Raw genomic sequence first — 20,588 nt, 5'->3', positions numbered from 1 at the left:
GTATTGCATGCACCCGTGTATTGTTTGCACCAGTGTATTGCCTGAACCCCCCTCTATGTATTGCATGCACCCGTGTATTGTTTGCACCAGTGTATTGCCTGCACCGCCCGTGTAATTACCAGTGTATTGTCTGCACCCACCCTTGTGTTGTTTGCATCAGTGTATTGTCTGCACCGCCCCCCGTGTATTGCCTGCACCGCACCCTTGTGTATAGTCTGCACCGCCCCCCCTGTATTGCCTGCACCGCCCCCCCTGTATTGCCTGCACTGCCCCCGTGTATTGCCTGCACCGTCCCCGTTTATTGCCTGCACCGCCCCTGTATAATTACCAGTGTATTGCCTGCACCGCCCCCGTGTTATTACCAGTGTATTGCCTGCACCGCCCCCGTGTAATTACCAGTGTATTGCCTGCACCGCCCCCGTGTAATTACCAGTGTATTGCCTGCACCGCCCCCCCCCCCCGCGTATTGCCTGCACCGCCCCCCCCCCGCATATTGCCTGCACCGCCCCCCCCCGCGTATTGCCTGCACCGCCCCCCCGCGTATTGCCTGCACCGCCCCCCCCCCCCCCCCCCGCGTATTGTCTGCACCACCCCCTGTGTATTGTCTGCACCAGTGTATTGCCTGCACCGCCCCCTGTGTGTTGTCTGCATTGCCCCCTGTATTGCCTGCACCGCCCCCTGTGTATTGTCTGCACCTGTGTATTGTCTGCACCGCCCCGTGTAATTACCAGTGTATTGCCTGCACCGCCCCGTGTAATTACCAGTGTATTGCCTGCACCGCCCCGTGTAATTACCAGTGTATTGTCTGCACCGCCCCGTGTAATTACCAGTGTATTGTCTGCACCGCCCCGTGTAATTACCAGTGTATTGTCTGCACCGCCCCGTGTAATTATCAGTGTATTGTCTGCACCGCCCCCGTGTAATTATCAGTGTATTGTCTGCACCAGCCCCCGTGTAATTACCAGTGTATTGTCTGCACCGTCCCCCGTGTAATTTCCAGCCCCCTGTGTATTGTCTGCATTGCCCCCTGTATTGCCTGCACCGCCCCCTGTGTATTGTCTGCACTGCCCCCTGTATTGTCTGCACCCGTGTATTGTCTGCACCCCCCGTGTATTGTTTGCACCAGTGCATTGCCTGCACCGCCCACCGTGTAATTACCAGTGTATTGTTTGCACCGCCCACCGTGTAATTACCAGTGTATTGTCTGCACCGCCCCCGTGTAATTACCAGTGTATTGCCTGCACCGCCCACCGTGTAATTACCAGTGTATTGTCTGCACCGCCCCCGTGTAATTACCAGTGTATTGCCTGCACCGCCTCCCGTGTATTGCCTGCACCGCCCCCCCCTGTATTGTCTGCACCAGTGTATTGTCTGCACCGCCCCCCCTGTGTATTGCCTGCACCAGTGTATTGCCTGCACCGCCCCGTATATTGTTTGCACCGCGCCCCCCTGTGTATTGTCTGCACCAGTGTATTGCCTGAACCCCCCTCTATGTATTGTTTGCACCAGTGTATTGTTTGCACCAGTGTATTGCCTGCACCCCCCGTGTATTGTTTGCATCAGTGTATTGCCTGCACCGCACCCCTGTGTATAGTCTGCACCGCCCCCCGTGTATTGCCTGCACCATCCCCGTTTATTGCCTGCACCGCCCCTGTATAATTACCAGTGTATTGCCTGCACCGCCCCCGTGTAATTACCAGTGTATTGCCTGCACCGCCCCGTGTAATTACCAGTGTATTGTCTGCACCGCCCCGTGTAATTACCAGTGTATTGTCTGCACCGCCCCGTGTAATTACCAGTGTATTGTCTGCACCGCCCCGTGTAATTACCAGTGTATTGTCTGCACCGCCCCGTGTAATTACCAGTGTATTGTCTGAACCGCCCCGTGTAATTTACCAGTGTATTGTCTGCACCGCCCCGTATAATTACCAGTGTATTGTCTGCACCGCCCCTGTGTAATTACCAGTGTATTGTCTGCACCGCCCCCGTGTAATTACCAGTGTATTGTCTGCACCGGCCCCCGTGTAATTACCAGTGTATTGTCTGCACCGGCCCCCGTGTAATTACCAGTGTATTGTCTGCACCGCCCCCGTGTAATTACCAGTGTATTGTCTGCACCGGCCCCCGTGTAATTACCAGTGTATTGTCTGCACCGGCCCCCGTGTAATTACCAGTGTATTGTCTGCACAGGCCCCCATGTAATTACCAGTGTATTGTCTGCACAGGCCCCCGTGTAATTACCAGTGTATTGTCTGCACAGGCCCCCGTGTAATTACCACTGTATTGTCTGCACCGGCCCCCGTGTAATTACCACTGTATTGTCTGCACCGGCCCCCGTGTAATTACCACTGTATTGTCTGCACCGGCCCCCGTGTAATTACCAGTGTATTGTCTGCACCGGCCCCCGTGTAATTACCAATGTATTGTCTGCACCGGCCCCCGTGTAATTACCAGTGTATTGTCTGCACCGGCCCCCGTGTAATTACCAATGTATTGTCTGCACCGGCCCCCGTGTAATTACCAGTGTATTGTCTGCACCGGCCCCCGTGTAATTACCAGTGTATTGTCTGCACCGCCCCCGTGTAATTACCAGTGTATTGTCTGCACCGCCCCCGTGTAATTACCAGTGTATTGTCTGCACCGCCCCCGTGTAATTACCAGTGTATTGTCTGCACCGCCCCCGTGTAATTACCAGTGTATTGTCTGCACCGCCCCCGTGTAATTACCAGTGTATTGTCTGCACCGCCCCCGTGTAATTATCAGTGTATTGTCTGCACTTCTCATCCCCTCTTCCTTTCTCATATCCAGTATGAAAAGACTATGCAGGCTGTGTATGAGGCAGAGAATTCTGTGGATGTACTGCTCAATCTGATGCAGATTTACCGCGAGAAGGCCGGGGACAAGGTGTCTGACAAGGGGGGCAGCATCTTCACCAAAACCTGCTGCCTGATGGCGATACTGGCCAAGGACACCCAGAGAGCTCGGGTAAGTAACCTTTCTATGCTTGGCTTGTGCGTGCGTGCTGTGTAATTAATGAGACACTGAACCCAATTTTTTTTGTTTCGGGATTCAGATAGAGCATGCAATTTTAAGTAACTTTCTAATTTACTCCTTTTATCAATTTTTCTTCGTTCTCTTGCTATCTTTATTTGAAAAATTAGGTATCTAAGCTAAGGAGCCAGAAAATTTTGGTTTAGACCCTGGACAGCACTTGTTTATTGGTGGGTGAATTTATCTACCAATCAGCAAGAACAACCCAGGTTGTTCACCAAAACTGGGCCGGCATCTAAACTTACATTCTTGCTTTTCAAATAAAGATCCAGGAGAATGAAGAAAATTTGATAATAGGAGTAAAGTTGCTTAAAATTGCATGCTCTATCTGAATCATGAAAGAAAAAATTTGGGTTCAGTGTCCCTTTAATTTAGTGATGCACTAAATGCTTTTTTGCCCCACCAAATAAAATGGATCTTTACTGCAGGTCTGTGTAGTACAAAGTTCTGGCGGTTTCCTTTCTCTTGTAAGGTGTATCCAGTCCACGGATCATCCATTACTTGTGGGATATTCTCCTTCCCAACAGAAAGCTGCAAGAGGATCACCCACAGCAGAGCTGTCTATATAGCTCCTCCCCTAACTGCCACTACCAGTCATTCTCTTGCAGCTCTCGACACGATAGGAAGTAGCTAGAGAGATGTGGTGAATTTATGTAGTTTATCTTCAATCAAAAGTTTATTATTTTCAAATGGTACCGGAGTTGTACTGTTTTAGCCTCAGGCAGAAAGTTGAAGACTAGTCTGCCTGTGGTTTTTGATGATCTTAGCAGGTTGTATGTAACTAAGATCCATTGCTGTTCTCACACATAACTGGATAGATGAGGTAACTTCAGCTGGGGGAATGGCGTGCAGGGTCTCCTGCTATGAGGTATGTGCAGTTTAATTTTTCTAGAGAAATGAATTTGCTAGAAAATGCTGTTAATACCGGATTTATTTAAGGTAAGCCTGATTAGTGATTTAACCCCTTAAGGACCAGCGACGTACCCTGTATGTCATTGGCCTTTTTTTGGGACTTGATTGTTTTAAAGCGCGGTCTTGCCACCAGCGTTGAGACTGCTCTATTCCACAAAGCCTGCTGGAGGGAGGGCATTAATAGTGTGTTCTTGCTAGACTTGTGCTATTATGTCCTGAAAAAACCCTTAATGACCAGTGATATACAGGGTACATTGTGGTCATTAAGGGGTTAATAACGACTAGTATCATGCTTGCTGTAAAAGGTAATATTCTTATTACTTTCTCACATTACTGAAAATAAGATAACGTTTGCTGGAAGTGTTTAAACGTTTTTTTCTACATATTGGTGATAAAACTTTATTGGGGCCCAGTTTTTTCCACATGGCTGGCTAGATTTTGCCTAGGGATCGTTTTTTATGGCCCTCTCACTGTGAGTACAGGTTGGGAGGGGCCTAATTTCAGGCCTAAATCGTGCAGTAGTTTTTGCAGCTTGAGACTTCCAGCTTCCCTGAAGGAGTCCACTGAACACTTAGGACCTCTACAAAGGGTTTTTGTGCCTTCAAAAGTCATTGTATGGGCAGGTAGGGCCACAGCTGAGCTGTGGCAGTTTGTTGTGACTGTTAAAAAACGTTTATATCGTTTTTTTGATCCGGTTTTGAAACTAAGGGGTTAATCATACATTTGCAAGTGGGTGCTCTGTTAGTCTATTATACACACTGTAAAAATTTCGTAAGATTTACTGCTTTTTATCACTGTTTCAATTTCTGACAAAATTTGTTTCTCTTAAAGGCACAGTACCGTTTTTATTTTTTGCTTGTTTACATTTATCAGTGTTTTCCAAGCTTGCTGGTCTCATTGCTAGTCTGACATGTCTGACATAGAGGAAAGTCCTTGTTCATTATGTTTAGAAGCCATTGTGGAACCCCCTCTTAGAATGTGTACCAAATGTACTGATTTTACTTTAAGTTATAAAGATCATATTCTGTCTTTAAAAGATTTATCACCAGAGGAAATTGACAAGGGGGAAGTTATGCCAACTAACTCGCCCCACGTGTCAGAACCTTTGACTCCCGCTCAAGGGGCGCCAAGTACATCTAGCGCGCCCATGGCGTTTACTTTACAAGACATGGCGGCAGTTATGGATCATACCCTTACAGCGGTATTGTCCAAACTACCAGGGTTACAAGGAAAGTGAGACAGCTCTGGGACTAGAAAAAATAGAGAGCTCTCTGACGCTTTAGTAGCTATGTCTGATATCCCCTCACAATATGCAGAAGCTGAGGCAGGAGAGCTTCTTTCTGTGGGTGATTTTTCTGACTCGGGGAAGATGCTTCAACCTGATTCTGATATGTCTACATTTAAATTTAAGCTTGAACAACACCGCATGTTGCTCAGGGAGGTTTTAGCTACTCTGGATGACTGTGACACCATTATAGTGCCAGAGAAATTGTGTAGATTGGATAAATACTATGCAGTGCCTGTTTACACTGATGTTTTTCCAATACCTAAAAGGTTTTCAGAAATTATTACTAAGGAATGGGATAGACCAGGTGTACCGTTCTCTCCCCCTCCTATTTTTAAGAAAATGTTTCCAATAGATGCCGCTACACGGGACTTATGGCAAACGGTCCCTAAGGTGGAGGGAGCAGTTTCTACCCTAGCTAAGCGTACAACTATTCCCGTCGAGAACAGTTGTGCTTTCCTAGATCCAATGGATAAAAAGTTAGAGGGTTACCTTAAGAAAATGTTTATTCAACAAGGTTTTATTCTCCAGCCTCTTGCATGCATTGCCCCGGTCACTGCTGCTGCGGCAGCCTTCTGGTTTGAGTCTCTGGAAGAGATGATATACTTGACAAGCTTAAAGTGCTTAAGCTAGCCAATTCATTTGTTTCTGACGCCGTTGTTCATTTAACCAAACTAACGGCTAAGAACTCTACGCTATACAGGCGCGTAGGGCGCTATGGCTTAAATCCTGGTCAGCTGACGTTACTTCAAAGTCTAAGCTTCTCAACATTTCCTTCAAGGGGCAGACCCTATTCGGGCCTGGACTGAAGGAGATCATTTCTGATATTACTGGAGGAAAAGGTCATGCCCTTCCTCAGGATAGGTCTAATAAATTAAGGACCAAACAAACTAATTTTCGTGCCTTTCGAAACTTTAAGACGAGCGCGGCATCAACTCCCTCTAATGCAAAACAAGAGGGAAATTTTGCCCAGTCCAAGCCGGTCTGGAGACCTAACCAGGCCTGGAACAAAGGTTAGCAGGCCAAGAAGCCTGCTGCTGCCTATAAGACAGCATGAAAGATCAGCCCCCGATCCGGTAACGGATCTAGTAGGGGGCTGACTTTCTCTCTTCGCCCAGGCTTGGGCAAGAGATGTCCAGGATCCCTGGGCATTGGAAATTGTGTCCCAGGGATATCTTCTGGACTTCAAAGCTTCTTCCCCAAAAGGAAGATTTCACCTCTCACAATTATCTGCAGACCAGATAAAGAGAGAGGCATTCTTACATTGTGTTCAAGACCTCCTAGTTATGGGAGTGATCCACCCAGTTCCAAAGGAGGAACAGGGGCAAGGCTTCTATTCAAATCTCTTTGTGGTTCCCAAGAAAGAGGGAACCTTCAGACCAATCTTAGATCTCAAGATCCTAAACAAATTTCTCAGGGTCCCATCTTTCAAGATGGAGACTATTCAAACCATCCTACCTATGATCCAGGAGGGTCAATACATGACTACCGTGGACTTAAAGGATGCTTATCTTCACATTCCGATACACAAAGATCATCATCGATTTCTCAGGTTTGCCTTCCTAGACAGGCATTACCAGTTTGTGGCTCTTCCCTTTGGGTTAGCTACGGCACCAAGAATCTTTACGAAGGTTCTGGGGTCACTTCTGGCGGTCCTAAGGCCGCGGGGCATAGCAGTAGCCCCTTACTTAGACGACATTCTGATACAGGCGTTGAATTTCCAAATTGCCAAGTCCCAAACGGACATTGTTCTGGCATTCCTGAGGTCTCATGGGTGGAAAGTGAACGAAAAGAAGAGTTCTCTATCCCCTCTCACAAGAGTTTCCTTCCTGGGAACTCTGATAGATTCTGTAGAAATGAGGATTTACCTGACAGAGGACAGGTTGTCAAAACTTCTAAATTCCTGCTGTGTTCTTTATTATACTTCTCGCCCTTCGGTGGCTCAGTGAATGGAAGTAATCGGCTTAATGGTAGCGGCAATGGACATAGTGCCATTTGCCCGCCTACATCACAGACCGCTGCAACTCTGCATGCTCAGTCAGTCCCCTCTACTAAATCTGGATCAAGAGACCAGGGATTCTCTTCTCTGGTGGCTATCTCTCGTCCATCTGTCCAAAGGTATGACCTTCCGCAGGCCAGATTGGACAATAGTAACAACAGATGCCAGCCTTCTGGGCTGGGGTGCAGTCTGGAACTCTCTGAAGGCTCAGGGGTCGTGGACTCAGGAGGAGACACTCCTTCCAATAAACATTCTGGAACTAAGAGTGATATTCAATGCTCTTCAGGCTTGGCCTCAGCTAGCGGCAGTGAGGTTCATCAGATTTCAGTCGGACAACATCACGATTGTAGCTTACATCAACCATCAATGGGGAACAAGGAGTTTCCCTAGCGATGTTGAAGGTTTCAAAGATAATTCAATGGGCAGAGATTCACTCTTGCCATCTATCAGCTATCCATATCCCAGGAGTAGAGAACTGGGAGGCAGATTTTCTAAGTCGTCATACTTTTCATCCGGGGGAGTGGGAGCTCCATCCGGAGGTGTTTGCACAGTTGATTCAACGTTGGGGCAAACCAGAACTGGATTTCATGGCGTCTCGCCAGAACGCCAAGCTTCCTTGTTACGGATCCAGGTCCAGGGATCCCAAGGCAGCGCTGATAGATGCTCTAGCAGCGCCTTGGTCCTTCAACCTGGCTTATGTGTTTCCACCGTTTCCTCTGCTCCCTCGTCTGATTGCCAAGATGAAACAGGAGAGAGCATCGGTAATTTTGATAGCACCTGCGTGCCCACGCAGGACTTAGTATGCAGATCTGGTAGACATGTCATCCTTTCCACCATGGACTCTGCCTCTGAGGCAGGACCTTCTACTTCAGGGTCCTTTCAACCATCCAAATCTAATTTCTCTGCGGCTGACTGCTTGGAGATTGAATGCTTGATTTTATCAAAGCGTGGTTTCTCCGAGTCGGTCATTGATACCATAATACAGGCGCGAAAGCCTGTCACCAGGAAAATCTATCATAAGATATGGTGTAAATATCTTCATTGGTGTGAATCCAAGGGTTACTCATAGAGTAAGGTTAGGATTCCTAGGATATTATCTTTTCTCCAAGAAGGATTGGAGAAGGGTTTGTCAGCTAGTTCCTTAAAAGGACAGATTTCTGCTCTGTCTATTCTTTTGCACAAACGTCTGGCTGAGGTTCCAGACATGCAGGCGTTTTGTCAGGCTTTAGTCAGAATCAAGCCTGTGTTTAAAACTGTTGCTCCGCCTTGGCGTTTAAATTTAGTTCTTAAGGTTCTTCAAGAGGTTCCGTTTGAACCTTTGCATTCCATAGATATTAAGCTCTTATCCTGGAAGGTTCTGTTTTTAGTAGCTATCTCCTCGGCTCGAAGAGTTTCGGAGTTATCTGCTTTACAATGTGATTCCCCTTATCTCATTTTTCATGCAGATAAGGTAGTGTTACGTACCAAACCTGTTTTTTTACCTAAGGTGGTATCTAATAAAAATATCAATCAGGAGATTGTTGTACCGTCACTGTGTCCTAATCCTTCTTCAAAGAAGGAACGTCTTTTACACAATCTTGACGTGGTTCGTGCTTTAAAGTTTTATTTACAAGCTACTAAAGATTTTCGTCAAACATCTGCATTGTTTGTTGTCTACTCTGGAGAGAGGAGAGGCCAAAAGGCTTCGGCAACCTCTCTTTCTTTTGGCTAAGGAGTATAATACGCTTGGCTTATGAGACTGCTGGCCAGCAGCCTCCTGAAAGGATTACAGCTCATTCTACTAGAGCGGTAGCTTCCACATGGGTTTTTAAAATTTGATACTTTTGCTTCTTCGGAGGCTATTTTTGGGAGAAAGGTCTTTGCAGGCAGTGGTGCCTTCCATTTAAGCGCCTGCCTTGTCCCTCCCTTCATCCGTGTCCTATAGCTTTGGTATTGGTATCCCACAAGTAATGGATGATCCATGGACTGGATACACCTTACAAGAGAAAACATAATTTATGCTTACCTGATAAATTTATTTCTCTTGTGGTGTATCCAGTCCACGGCCCGCCCTGTCATTTTAAGGCAGGTGTTTTTTATTTTTAAACTACAGTCACCACTGCACCCTATAGTTTCTCCTTTCTCTTGCTTGTCTTTGGTCTAATGACTGGTAGTGGCAGTTAGGGGAGGAGCTATATAGACGACTCTGCTGTGGGTGATCCTATTGCAGCTTCCTGTTGGGAAGGAGAATATCCCACAAGTAATGGATGATCCGTGGACTGGATACACCACAAGAGAAATAAATTTATCAGGTAAGCATAAATTATGTTTTTCTATCCCAGTGACCAAGGGAGGCTGGTGCCTAGAAATGTCTGGGGCTCCTGTCCTCAGGGCCCCGTACATGACAGTTTAGGTTTATGCTGATCAGTGACTGGCTGACACATGTATATTGCAAATAATGTTTATACACAGGTGTAATTGATCGATGAGCATTTAAATTTTAACTAAAATGCCCCTTTTTAAGTGAAATATTTAAAACTCCTATAAATTGTAATAAGAATGTGTTTCCTCCTAACAGGATATTCGTTCAATCCCTAAATGTCTGGACAGAATCTTTAGCATTTACAGACTTACTTCTCGTAAGCATAAGCTGGATGCAGAGCGTATTCTGTACCAGCAAAGGATTAATGCTCCAACTGGGGTGAGCAGCGTCCTCCGAAGTACTCCAATACGAACTAAAGTCGTGTCCCGGTAAGTGCCTGCGCCCGCTGCTCACTGATCCTTTTATTGTAATGCGCAGTCTGCTTAACGGAGAGATAATTTACATTCTTTTATTACGATTTTACTTTTGAAATGCAAAAAAATCAGTCTCCGTTTTCTGGCTCCTGATATATTTGTATAAACTTCGTTCTGTGTCCTATAAACTGATGTAATTAGTTATATGCGCATATCCCATAATGCTCCTGTCTTATAAAAACACATTTTTAATGTTGATTGTCATATAAAGAGCGTATTTCCTACCCGATTTTATATAATGTTAATCTGTTTGCAGGATAAAGCCGGACTGGGTTTTAAATAAAGACAACATGAGAGAGATTGTTGACCCCCTAATCTCTATACGTATGGTGATGGAGACCCTTGGCGCAGTAGCCTCAAATTTCACATAAATTGTAGATACAATAACTGGATTTTTTAATGTATAGCATAGTGCTGTTTTCTATTGTTTTGCTACAGATATATTTTTACACTATATAAATGAAACATTATACATTTGTATCATAAATATCTTATGTTCTTATACGCACCCTGTATAAAATAAGTCTGCCTTGTGTAGTGTAAATAGCTTTGTACAGATTTTCTACAGATATTGTATAATAAAGTACAGTGTGGCGGTTATGTGTCTGGTCTCTCTGCTTTCCGGTTAACCCCTTCTGGGGCACAATCTTCCTAAGTTAGGGAGGAGAGACGTGATGGAAAAACAAGACGGATGGGCATGAAGTATAAAAGTCCATAGTTTATTTGCAGTCACATCAAAAAAGTAAAAACAAGAGAGGAAGGAGACAGTCTTACGCGTTTCGGCTGTATATCACCTTACTCACAGGAGAGAGATGATGCCCTGAATATATTTTATATCAGCTAAACACATTGTTAAAGGGATAGTAAACTCCAAATTAAACTCTTATGATACCGATAGAGCATGTCATTATAAAAAAAATTGTAATTTACTTTTATCGAATTTGCTATGTTCTCTTGATATTCTTAGCATATGAGCCTCCCTAGGTTTAGCTTTTAACTAATTTCTAAGCAATTGAAGGCCCCCTCTTATCTGAATGCATTTGACAGTTTTTCACAGCTAGAGGACGTTAGTTCATTTGTTTCATATAGATAACAGTTAAAGGGACATAAAACACTTTTTTTTTCTTTTATGATTGAGAAAAAGCATACATTTGTAATCAACTTTCTAATTTACTTATCAATTTTGCTTCATTCTCTTGCTATCCTTTCTTAAAGGAAAAACACCACTACTGGGAGCTAGATAAACACATCGGTAAGCCAATCACAAGAGGCATATATGTGCAACCACCAATCAGCAGCTTGCTACCAGCTCCTGGGCCTACCTATCTATTTTTTTCAATGAAGGATACAGAGAGAACAAAGCTAATCAGATAAAAGAAGTAAATTGGATAAATGCTTTATCTGAATCACAAAATATTTTTTGGGGGGTTTCATGGTCCTTTAAGAGTCAGCACTAATTGCCTGAAATGAAAGTCTTTAAAAAGAACTGATATAAGGGGGCATTCTTCAGAGGCTTAGATACAAAGTAATCACAGAGGTAAAAACAAAGATTATGCTTACCTGATAAATTCTTTTCTTTCCTGGCATGGAGAGTCCACAAATCCATTCAATTACTGTTTGGAAAATTCACCGCCTGGCCACCAGGAGAAGGCAAAGAACACCACAGTCGGAGCTTAAAGTGAATGTAACTTTTGAGGCTAAAGTGCCCGTTTTTTAAAAATAAGATTAAAAACAGGGGCACTTTAAGTCATCAAAATTTACATTTCACTTGTGTTGTGAAAAAAAAACACTTATCTTTTAATCTTGACAGCCGCTCCAGCTTCCTCTGCCCGTCGCAAAGCCTCTTCCTGGGTCTAAAATGAGGAATCCGGCTTCCTCCAATCCATCCATCATTTCTGACGTCAGAAATGGCTTGCGACGACCGGGGAAGCTGGAGTGGCTGTCAAGTTTTAAAAAGTAACTATTTTCTTTTACAAGATATGACAAGTTCACGGATTTCATCCTTACTTATGGGATATCGCCTCCTGGTCAGCAGGAGGAGGCAAAGAGCACCAGAGCAGAGCTGTATATATAGCTCCTCCCTTCCCTCCAGTCATTCTCTTTGCCTGTGTTAGTGATAGGAAGATGCAGAGTGAGGTGTTAGTTTTAGATTTTTCAATCAAGAGTTTATTGTTTTAAAAGTGATACTACTGAATGCTGCTCTATTCTGGGGTGTAGCCTAGACCAAATCACTCTCTTCAGTTAATAAGAGAAGCATTTGGTGGCTTCAAAGCAATGAAAACTGGTGGGACATAATTCTCACTACGCCTCCCATACTGTGATGCTGCCCTTTCTGTGATGACCTAAGCTGCTCTAACTCAGGTCTCATCTTTCTGCAGGACTACAGAAGGGACCCATTGGACCTCTGAACCCTGTGGAAGCTGTCTTGCTGTCGGACAGCAAAAGAGGTAAGTGCAGTCTTTCTTTCTCAATAGGATATCCTCAAGGGACCTATATACCTCAGGGTTTCCGCACTTATATATGTTAATGGGAATCAGGGCTATGTCAGTATAGAGCTTTTCCCTGACAGCATGTCGCAGTGAATTCTTGTATGGGGACTAGGTCCTTTTCACAAGTTGGCTGCACATATTTTTATTAACATAAACTTAGGTTTGTTTCACTCCCGGAGCTTTGCCGAAGTGTCTCCCTAGCACAATGGTCGGACTCAATACTGCCTAGTATACTGGGGATCTGGGTTCCATACCTAACGGATATGCCCTTAGTTATTGTTAGAATATATTTATCGGGCGGTTGTGTGCTTCCCTACGGATTTTTTTTTATCTTGTTATACTATAATGGCGGCCGGAAGGTGTTTCCGCCCACGATGGGCGGGGTTTTTGGTCCAATCAGGCTGTTCTTTAGGGCAGAAAGCTATCAGACTTCTTTTGTCACTAAACCAATACAGTTGTGTACATATACGGTTTTCAAGTGATATGGGTAATGTTGAAACGCATGGCCATATGTAATTGAGTATGTCGACCGGGGGGCGGTACGCCCACGAGGGGCGGAGTTTCTGTAGAGCGCCAAAGTAAAAGGCGCCAAGACCGCTTCTTCCTCCTTCATTCACGGAGTGGGGGGGCTTAAATTGTTTGTCATTTTTCTTCCTTTTCCTTGTTATGGGTTAGCAAGGAATGGAGATATCTAGTTTAAAGCTCTTCCTTTCCTGTCACTTCCGGTCTCGGAAGTTATGGCACTGCGGTTCATCGCTCTTAAGCATGCTTGGAGCCAGTCTCACCTAAAACACCGTGGTCATAAGTGATTTCGGCTTGTCTGTGTCAGTTCATCCACTGACTTGGGACGATAATGCACATAATTAATAGTCACTTTGGGGTTTAAAAGACAGTATATATTTTTATGTATTAATACTTTGTTTACAGTCTGGTACCATTGGTCAACCCATGGATCATGTTTTAACCCTCATATAGTGGCCCAAATGATTTTTGCATTGCAGGCAGTACTCTGCGGTTCTCTGCTAAGCAATATTTGGTTATAACAATGTTCATTTTATTAATGGATTTTTCTGTACAACAGAAATAAGGCATCCTTTTAAATTTACTGAGGCAGTAACATTTTTTCTCTAAGTTTTATTGCACAGATTGCAGAGGCTTATTTGTTTATTCCTCCTTTATGAAGTAGGATGGTACAAATGATATTAAGTCGCTTTCAGATTTAAAGAGACAGTACTGTTTTGTTCTATGTACATTATAATACATGTCTTTCAAATGTTTATTGGTACTTCATCCCTTCTAGGAAATAAACATTTTGGTAACATAAGTTTCAGTGATAAACTTTCTCCTTTTACTGGCCCCTTGCCTACCTCCTAGGATTGGCCGGTGTCCAATTTGACATGTAAATTATGAAGCTATGTGATGCAATATTGCACACAAGTATCATTTGCTTTTATACAATAGAGTAAATACTTAGTTTTTAACAGTTCATGTGATAGTAAGGGTATTTTTTATTAGGACTTTACTGCTGTTCCTTGGTGAGCATTCATCCTTTGTGACTTAGGATGGAACGACAACACACAACAATAGAGTTTCCTTTAAGATATAGAAAAGGAATTGAAGATTTTAACTTAGCTTTTTCAGTTATGAAATTTCTGATCTTTCCATGCAGATTACCATTTTGGCGGCTAAGAGTTAGGGATTTCCGGCTTAGCGCGCAGTGCCTTTTGGGTGCATTCTGGGTCTGCGGATGTGTCATCTAGTCTAAGTTTTTGACTATTCCTTACAAGGGGAAGACCCTGTTTAGGGCCTGACTTGAAGGAGATTATTTTAGACATCTAGGGAGGCAAGGGTCTCCTCCTCCCTCATTTAAAAAAAAAAATACAGCCCAATCAGAGAGGGCAACAGAATATTTTCTTCTTCCTCTTTCGCTAAACAGGAAGGGAATTATTCACAAACCAAGTCCACTTGGAAACCTAACCAGTCTTGGCACAAAGGTAAACAATCCAAGCAGCCAGCTGCTGCTACCAAGTCAGCATGAAGGGTTGGCCCCCGATCCGGGACGGGATCTAGTGGGGGGGGCAGGCTTTCTCATTTTTTCCAGGCTTGGATAAGGGATATTCAGGATCCTTAGACACTAGAGATTGTGTCTCAGGGGTATCAGTTGGAGTTCAGAGATTCTTCCCACAGAGGAAGGTTCCTTCTTCCTAGATTATCTGTCAACCAGATAAAGAGAGGCATTCTTACGTTGTATAGGAGACCTCTTTTCCATGGAATAATATGTCCCATTCCGACACAGGGACAGGAGTTTTATTCAAATCTGTTTGTAGTTCCCGAAAAGGAGGGAACATTCCAACCCATTTTAGATCTCAAAAGTCTAAAGTTTCTCAGGGTTCCATCTTTCAAGTTGGAAACTATTCGTACCATTTTTCCATTGATCCAGGAGGGTCCATTGATGTTTACCGTGGATCTAAAGGATGCATATCTACATGTTCCTATCCACAAAGGTCATCACAAGTTTTTCTGTTTTTGCCTTTCTGGACAAACATTTTCAGTTTGTGGCCCTTCCTTTCAGGCTGGCTACGCCACCCAGGATCTTCACGAAGGTTCTAGGGTCTCTGTTGACGGTTCTCAGGCCACGGGGCATTGCAGTGGCGCCTTATCTGGACGATATTCTGATCCAGGCGTCGTCTTATCAGCTGACAAAGTCTCATACCGACATTGTTCTATCCTTTCTAAAGACTCACGGGTGGAAGGTGAATCTAGAAAAGAGTTAACTAATTCCACAGACGAGGGTTCCTTTCCTGGGAACTCTAATAGACTCTTTATCCATGAAGATCTTTTTGACGGAGTCAGAAAGTTAAAGATTCTGAACACATGCCGATCCCTTCAGTCCAATCCTCGGCCATCAGTGGCTCCGTGCATGGAGGTATTTGGATTGATGGTGGCGGCAATGGACTTCATTCCGTTTGCTCGTTTTCATCTCAGTCCTCTACAACTGAGCATGCTCAGACAGTGGAATGGAGATTATGCAAATTTGTCTCCTCAGATAGATCTGAATCAGGAGACAAGGGATTCTCTTCTTTGGTGGTTGTCGCCGGATCATCTGTCCCAAGAGACGTGCTTCTGCAGACCCTCATGGGTGATAGTGACAACAGACGCCAGCCTACTAGGATGGGGTGCTGTCTGGAAGTCCCTGAAGGCTCAGGGTGTGTGGACTCGGTCGGAGTCTCTACTTCCAATCATTCTGGAGAGCAATATTCAATGCGCTTCAGGCTTGGCCTCAGTTGGGTTCGGCCAAATTAATCCGATTTAGTCGAACAACATCAATCATCAGGGAGGAACAAGGAGTTCCTTAGCGATGACAGAAGTATCCAAGATAATTCGGTGGGTGGAGGCTCACTCTTGTTATCTGTCAGCAATCTATATCCCAGGAGTGGACAACTGGGAAGCGGATTTTTTGAGCAGACAGACGTTTCATCCGGGGGAATGGGAATTCCACCCGGAGGTATTTGCCACCTGATTCTCAGATGGGGCAGGCCGGAGCTGGATCTTATGGTCTCTTGTCAGACTGCCAAGCTCCTGAGATACGAATCCAGGTCCAGGGATCCTCAGGCCGAACTGATAGATGCCTTGGCAGTGCCTTGGTCGTTCAACCTAGCTTATGTGTTTCCACCGTTTGCTCTGCTTCCCCGGGTGATTGCTCGGATCAAACAGGAGAGGGCTTCAGTGATTCTCATCGCTCCTGTGTGGCCTCGCAGGACTTGGTATGCCAATCTGGTGGACATGTCATCTCTGCCACCGTGGAAGCTTCCATTGAGACAGGACCTTCTCATTCAGGGACCCTTCCATCATCTGAATCTAATTTCTCTACAGCTGACTGCTTGGAGATTGAACGCTTGATTTTATCTAAGCGAGGGTTCTCTGATTCGGTCATTGATACCTTGATTCAGGCACGTAAACTTGTAACTAGAAAGATTTACCATAAGATATGGCGTAAATATCTTTATTGGTGCGAATCCAAGGGTTACTCATGGAGTAAGATTAGGATTCCTAGGATTTTGTCTTTTCTCCAAGGATTGGAGAAGGGGTTATCAGCAAGTTCCTTAAGGGGACAGATTTCTGCTTTATCTATTTTGCTACACAAACGTCTGGCAGATATTCCGGATGTTCAATCCTTTTGTCAGGCTTTGACTAGGATCAGGCCTGTGTTTAGACCTATTACTCCTCCTTGTAGTTTGAATTTAGTTCTTAAGGTTCTTCAAGGGGTTCCGTTTGAACCTATTCATTCCATAGATATTAAGTTATCTTGGAAAGTTTTATTTTTGGTTGCTATCTCTTCTGCTCGCAGAGTTTCTGAGCTTTCGGCTCTACAATGTGCTTCTCCTTACCTTATTTTTCATTCTGATAAGGTGGTGTTACGTACCAAACCTGGTTTTCTTCCTAAGGTTGTTTCTAACAAAAATATTAATCAGGAAATTATTGTTCCTTCATTGTGTCCCAATCCTTCTTCTAAGAAGGAGCGTCTGTTACATAACTTGGACGTGGTCCGTGCCCTGAAGTTTTACTTGTAGGCGACTAAAGATTTTCGTCTATCTTCTTCAGTATTTGTTGTTTTTTCCGGAAAACGTTGGGGTCAGAAAGCTACGGCTACCTCCCTTTCTTTTTGACTGAAGAGTATCATCTGTTTTGCATACAAGACTGCTGGACAGCAGTCTCCTGAAAGAATTACGGCTCATTCTACTAGGGCTGTGGCTTCCTCATGGGCAATTAAAAATAAATGCTTCTGGGGGGCGGAGCCAACTGCCAACATGGATGGCTGCTAAAACATAGAGCTCTGATAATTAGTGAACTGTAGATGCTAGCTACCACCTAATCAGCACCTATATCACCTTATAACTAATTCCTAACGGCAACTAGACCACTCCAGTCTCAGTGTGTGTTATTTTGGAGTCGAATGACTACTCTATTACGGTGCTATATATATTCATGGGAGCAAAGCCACGCAGCTTTCTGAAAACACTCAGCATGGAAGGAAGCTACACCACTCTGCAAGCCGCACTTAAAAAGTTGGAAGATCAGATGGACTTTTGCTATATGGACCTCCTTACAGCTTGCAACAGCAGGATCAGTGTTTACCCTGATGGGTCTTATGAGGATAAGCTGGTTCCCAACGGTAAGAGGAATCTCAGCACACCGGATCAGAACGCTCTGATTCCAGGCCTCTCTAACTCGGCAGCGGAGTCCCTAACAACGCATTCGGCTGTGGATGTGCTACGAAATACTCAACCTGCTTCTTCGGTGGCAAAATCCCTAATACTAACGGAACATATACATACAAGGACTCGGAGCATTACCCACATGTGCCTGGACCCGCTACTTTTAGATTACACAGTCACTGCTATGGGTATCGCATCATCGCCGGAACAAGACCCACAGAATATAGAGCGCTGCCGACATGCTAAGGTTAATCCCCTCTCGGTAGTGAAGCCGCATCGCATGCGCCCTAATTGCGGAGAGCTGATAGTCTGGAATGAAGAGAATCCAGAATTTACACTTTCTCTGCAGCCGTGGAATTGGAAATGGATTTCTGACTTTCCCCCATCATTTAGTCCGGTTTGCGCTGGTGTGGTGCAGACCCCTGGCTATACCCCTCTGGTTGAGGAGGCCCTACGTCGCAGACCAGTAAATCTTGGATCACAGCGGACTGGACATTAATAAATACACTACTAGAGCCGGGGGTCGGATAGCTATAAGAACGGCACTCTGCAGTCCCCTATTAGCCAAAAAGTTTCACTGGTAATCCTGTGGTTAAGGTGTAGAGGACTTTGGAAATTTATGATGACTAGCAGCCAGAACTATAGCCTTATTTTTTTTTTTCTGCATGCTGTTATCTGTATATATGTTTTCTTGTTGTCAGAAGGGGTTTATGTTATGCTAGCTCCTTAAGTCATTGTGTGGTCACTTGAACAAGCTCCGCATTTTTTTTTTTTTTCCATGTCACCAAATTGATGGCCTAATTCTCAACCTCCTCACTCATGTTTATCAGGAGGTTCCATAAGGGTTAATATCGCATCTATCCTCTACTACCTATGATACCCATATGTACACCACTAGTAATGCTATGTCTTTCCTAGATTAATGATCCCTTTATTTTGGATTGAGCTCAGGGTGTGTATTATAATATAATGCTCTCCCCTATTTACAGTGTATCCTACTGACAAGTATGTACTGTGCTTAGAGTTGCTTCCTAAAAGTCAGTGGTTACTCATATTGTTCCATTTCAATGCCCACTCCATGAAAATAGCTATTATTATGATGGGCTATATAGTCTTCCTTCTTATTTAATACTATGCCAGTTCCCATGATGTCTATTATTCAGGGAATATTCAGCATATGACATAGGCATTAATGTTTATGCCATTATAATTTAAGTGACATATTCTTGCTGATTATGTAAATATTTATAACAATAAGCCTAGTGATACCCAGAAGTTAGCACTGTAGACAAAATATTGTTAAATTCATTTCTATGAGCCTACATGTTGTAACAAGTCTAATATAGGATCTCTAGTATATATGTATAGTAGCAAGTCTTATATAGTGCCCATGGTATCTCCCGGATATATATCTATATTTATTCCCAGCCTGCCCAGTTTAACATAATGGTTACATTTTATACTGTATATATGAGGCCTGTTGCCTATGGTCATATTATTTTACGCCTGGATATACTTGTAATATGAGTGCTCCTTGCCTATGACTCCTTGTGTCTGCTAACTGTGGCTTATCAGAGTAAGCTTAGAACGGCATTAAACCTAAAGTAAAGGGGAGATAACTAGGTGATTTCATTAGCTAGTAGGTCATACTATGAACTAAGATGCCTAATAGAACAATGTAGCCATATCCAGGCGCTAGATTGTCTAAATGACATCAGTTCCCATTACCAAGCTATAGAAAAGGACATTCAGTTATAACTCGATTCACATTTTTGCTCACTATTAATGTACACACGATATTGTCACCATACATTATTCATATATATAATTCATAGACTATTTTACTTCTTTATTGGTATGATATCGTCTGCATGTATGTCATCTTTATCTAGTGCCAATATATACTGCTTTCAGCATGCTATGGTATATTGCTATGTTTTGATGACAGTATCCTAGATGATGCCTATACCCTTAGCTATTTAAAACAACATTATTTAAAGGCCTAAGAATTACATTGTTCATAAATGTTAACTCTTCAATCATTATTGTGCTATGGTTATAGTTGGTGAATATTGCTCAGACTAGTTGATACATGCCGGGGCTACATCTGAGGGAGATATCATCAGCCTTATTATAGATAAGGGTGCTCCCTATGTCGATTTCATTGCTAGAGCAAATCACCTATTCCTATTGAGCCCCTCTCCTCCCTTTCCCGCCGGTACTTATTACCTGCGGGTCATATCCCTACTCCCTTTTCCCACATCGCCTAGAGTTGGCATTTCCCTAGGAGAAGAGCTCATTCAGAAGGCCCCTATATCTTATATCTCATATTACATACATACGTATATCCCCCCCTGAGCATATCTATATCAGGAGTTAATCTTATTCATTCTATATACAAAAGCCTAGAGCCCTTTATCAGGTCTCTACCTAAGGATACTCATAATTACAGCTATAATGGTAACAGCCTAGGAAGCATGTTAGTTCCAATACATTGTATGGCTCCGCCCTCCACCCTTCCCCCCATATTTAGAGCGGTGCTTACCCGCTGAATATTCCCCCCCCTTACTATATACGCATTCCTTCTCCCCTGGAAGCTCCTGAAGAGCTGTCTACCTGACCATCAGCTATTTCTTTTTTTTACAATTTTGGTCCATTGGGTCTAAAAATGTGTTCCCATCTGGTCAGTCATGTATGCTATTTAATTGAAAAATCGAGGTTTCATTAGCCTACCATTAATGCTTTATACAACTGTCAAAATGTTTTGTTCAATTTTGTTTGTATCTTTTTCTTTTTTTCAAAAGAGGCGTATTATGTTTTAAGTTTGATATGCAAAACCTCAATAAAAAATAAATAAAAAT

The 20,588-nt window shown here is 43.7% G+C and overlaps 1 protein-coding gene across 1 annotated transcript in view; it reads left to right on the top strand.

Annotated features, from left to right (window-relative positions):
• ASPM (assembly factor for spindle microtubules) overlaps positions 1-10,622 on the top strand; it is a 65,796-nt gene extending 55,174 nt beyond the window's left edge. The window contains 3 exon segments of the mRNA XM_053693788.1: positions 2,809-2,985; positions 9,805-9,977; positions 10,279-10,622. Of these exon segments, the coding sequence (XP_053549763.1) occupies positions 2,809-2,985; positions 9,805-9,977; positions 10,279-10,393 (465 nt within the window). The 3' untranslated portion in view covers positions 10,394-10,622.
• The last annotated feature ends 9,966 nt before the right edge of the window (positions 10,623-20,588 follow it).

This window comes from Bombina bombina, chromosome 10, assembly GCF_027579735.1.
Source record: "Bombina bombina isolate aBomBom1 chromosome 10, aBomBom1.pri, whole genome shotgun sequence".
Taxonomy (NCBI): Eukaryota; Metazoa; Chordata; class Amphibia; order Anura; family Bombinatoridae; genus Bombina; species Bombina bombina.
This window is presented reverse-complemented; position numbering and strand designations above follow the sequence as displayed.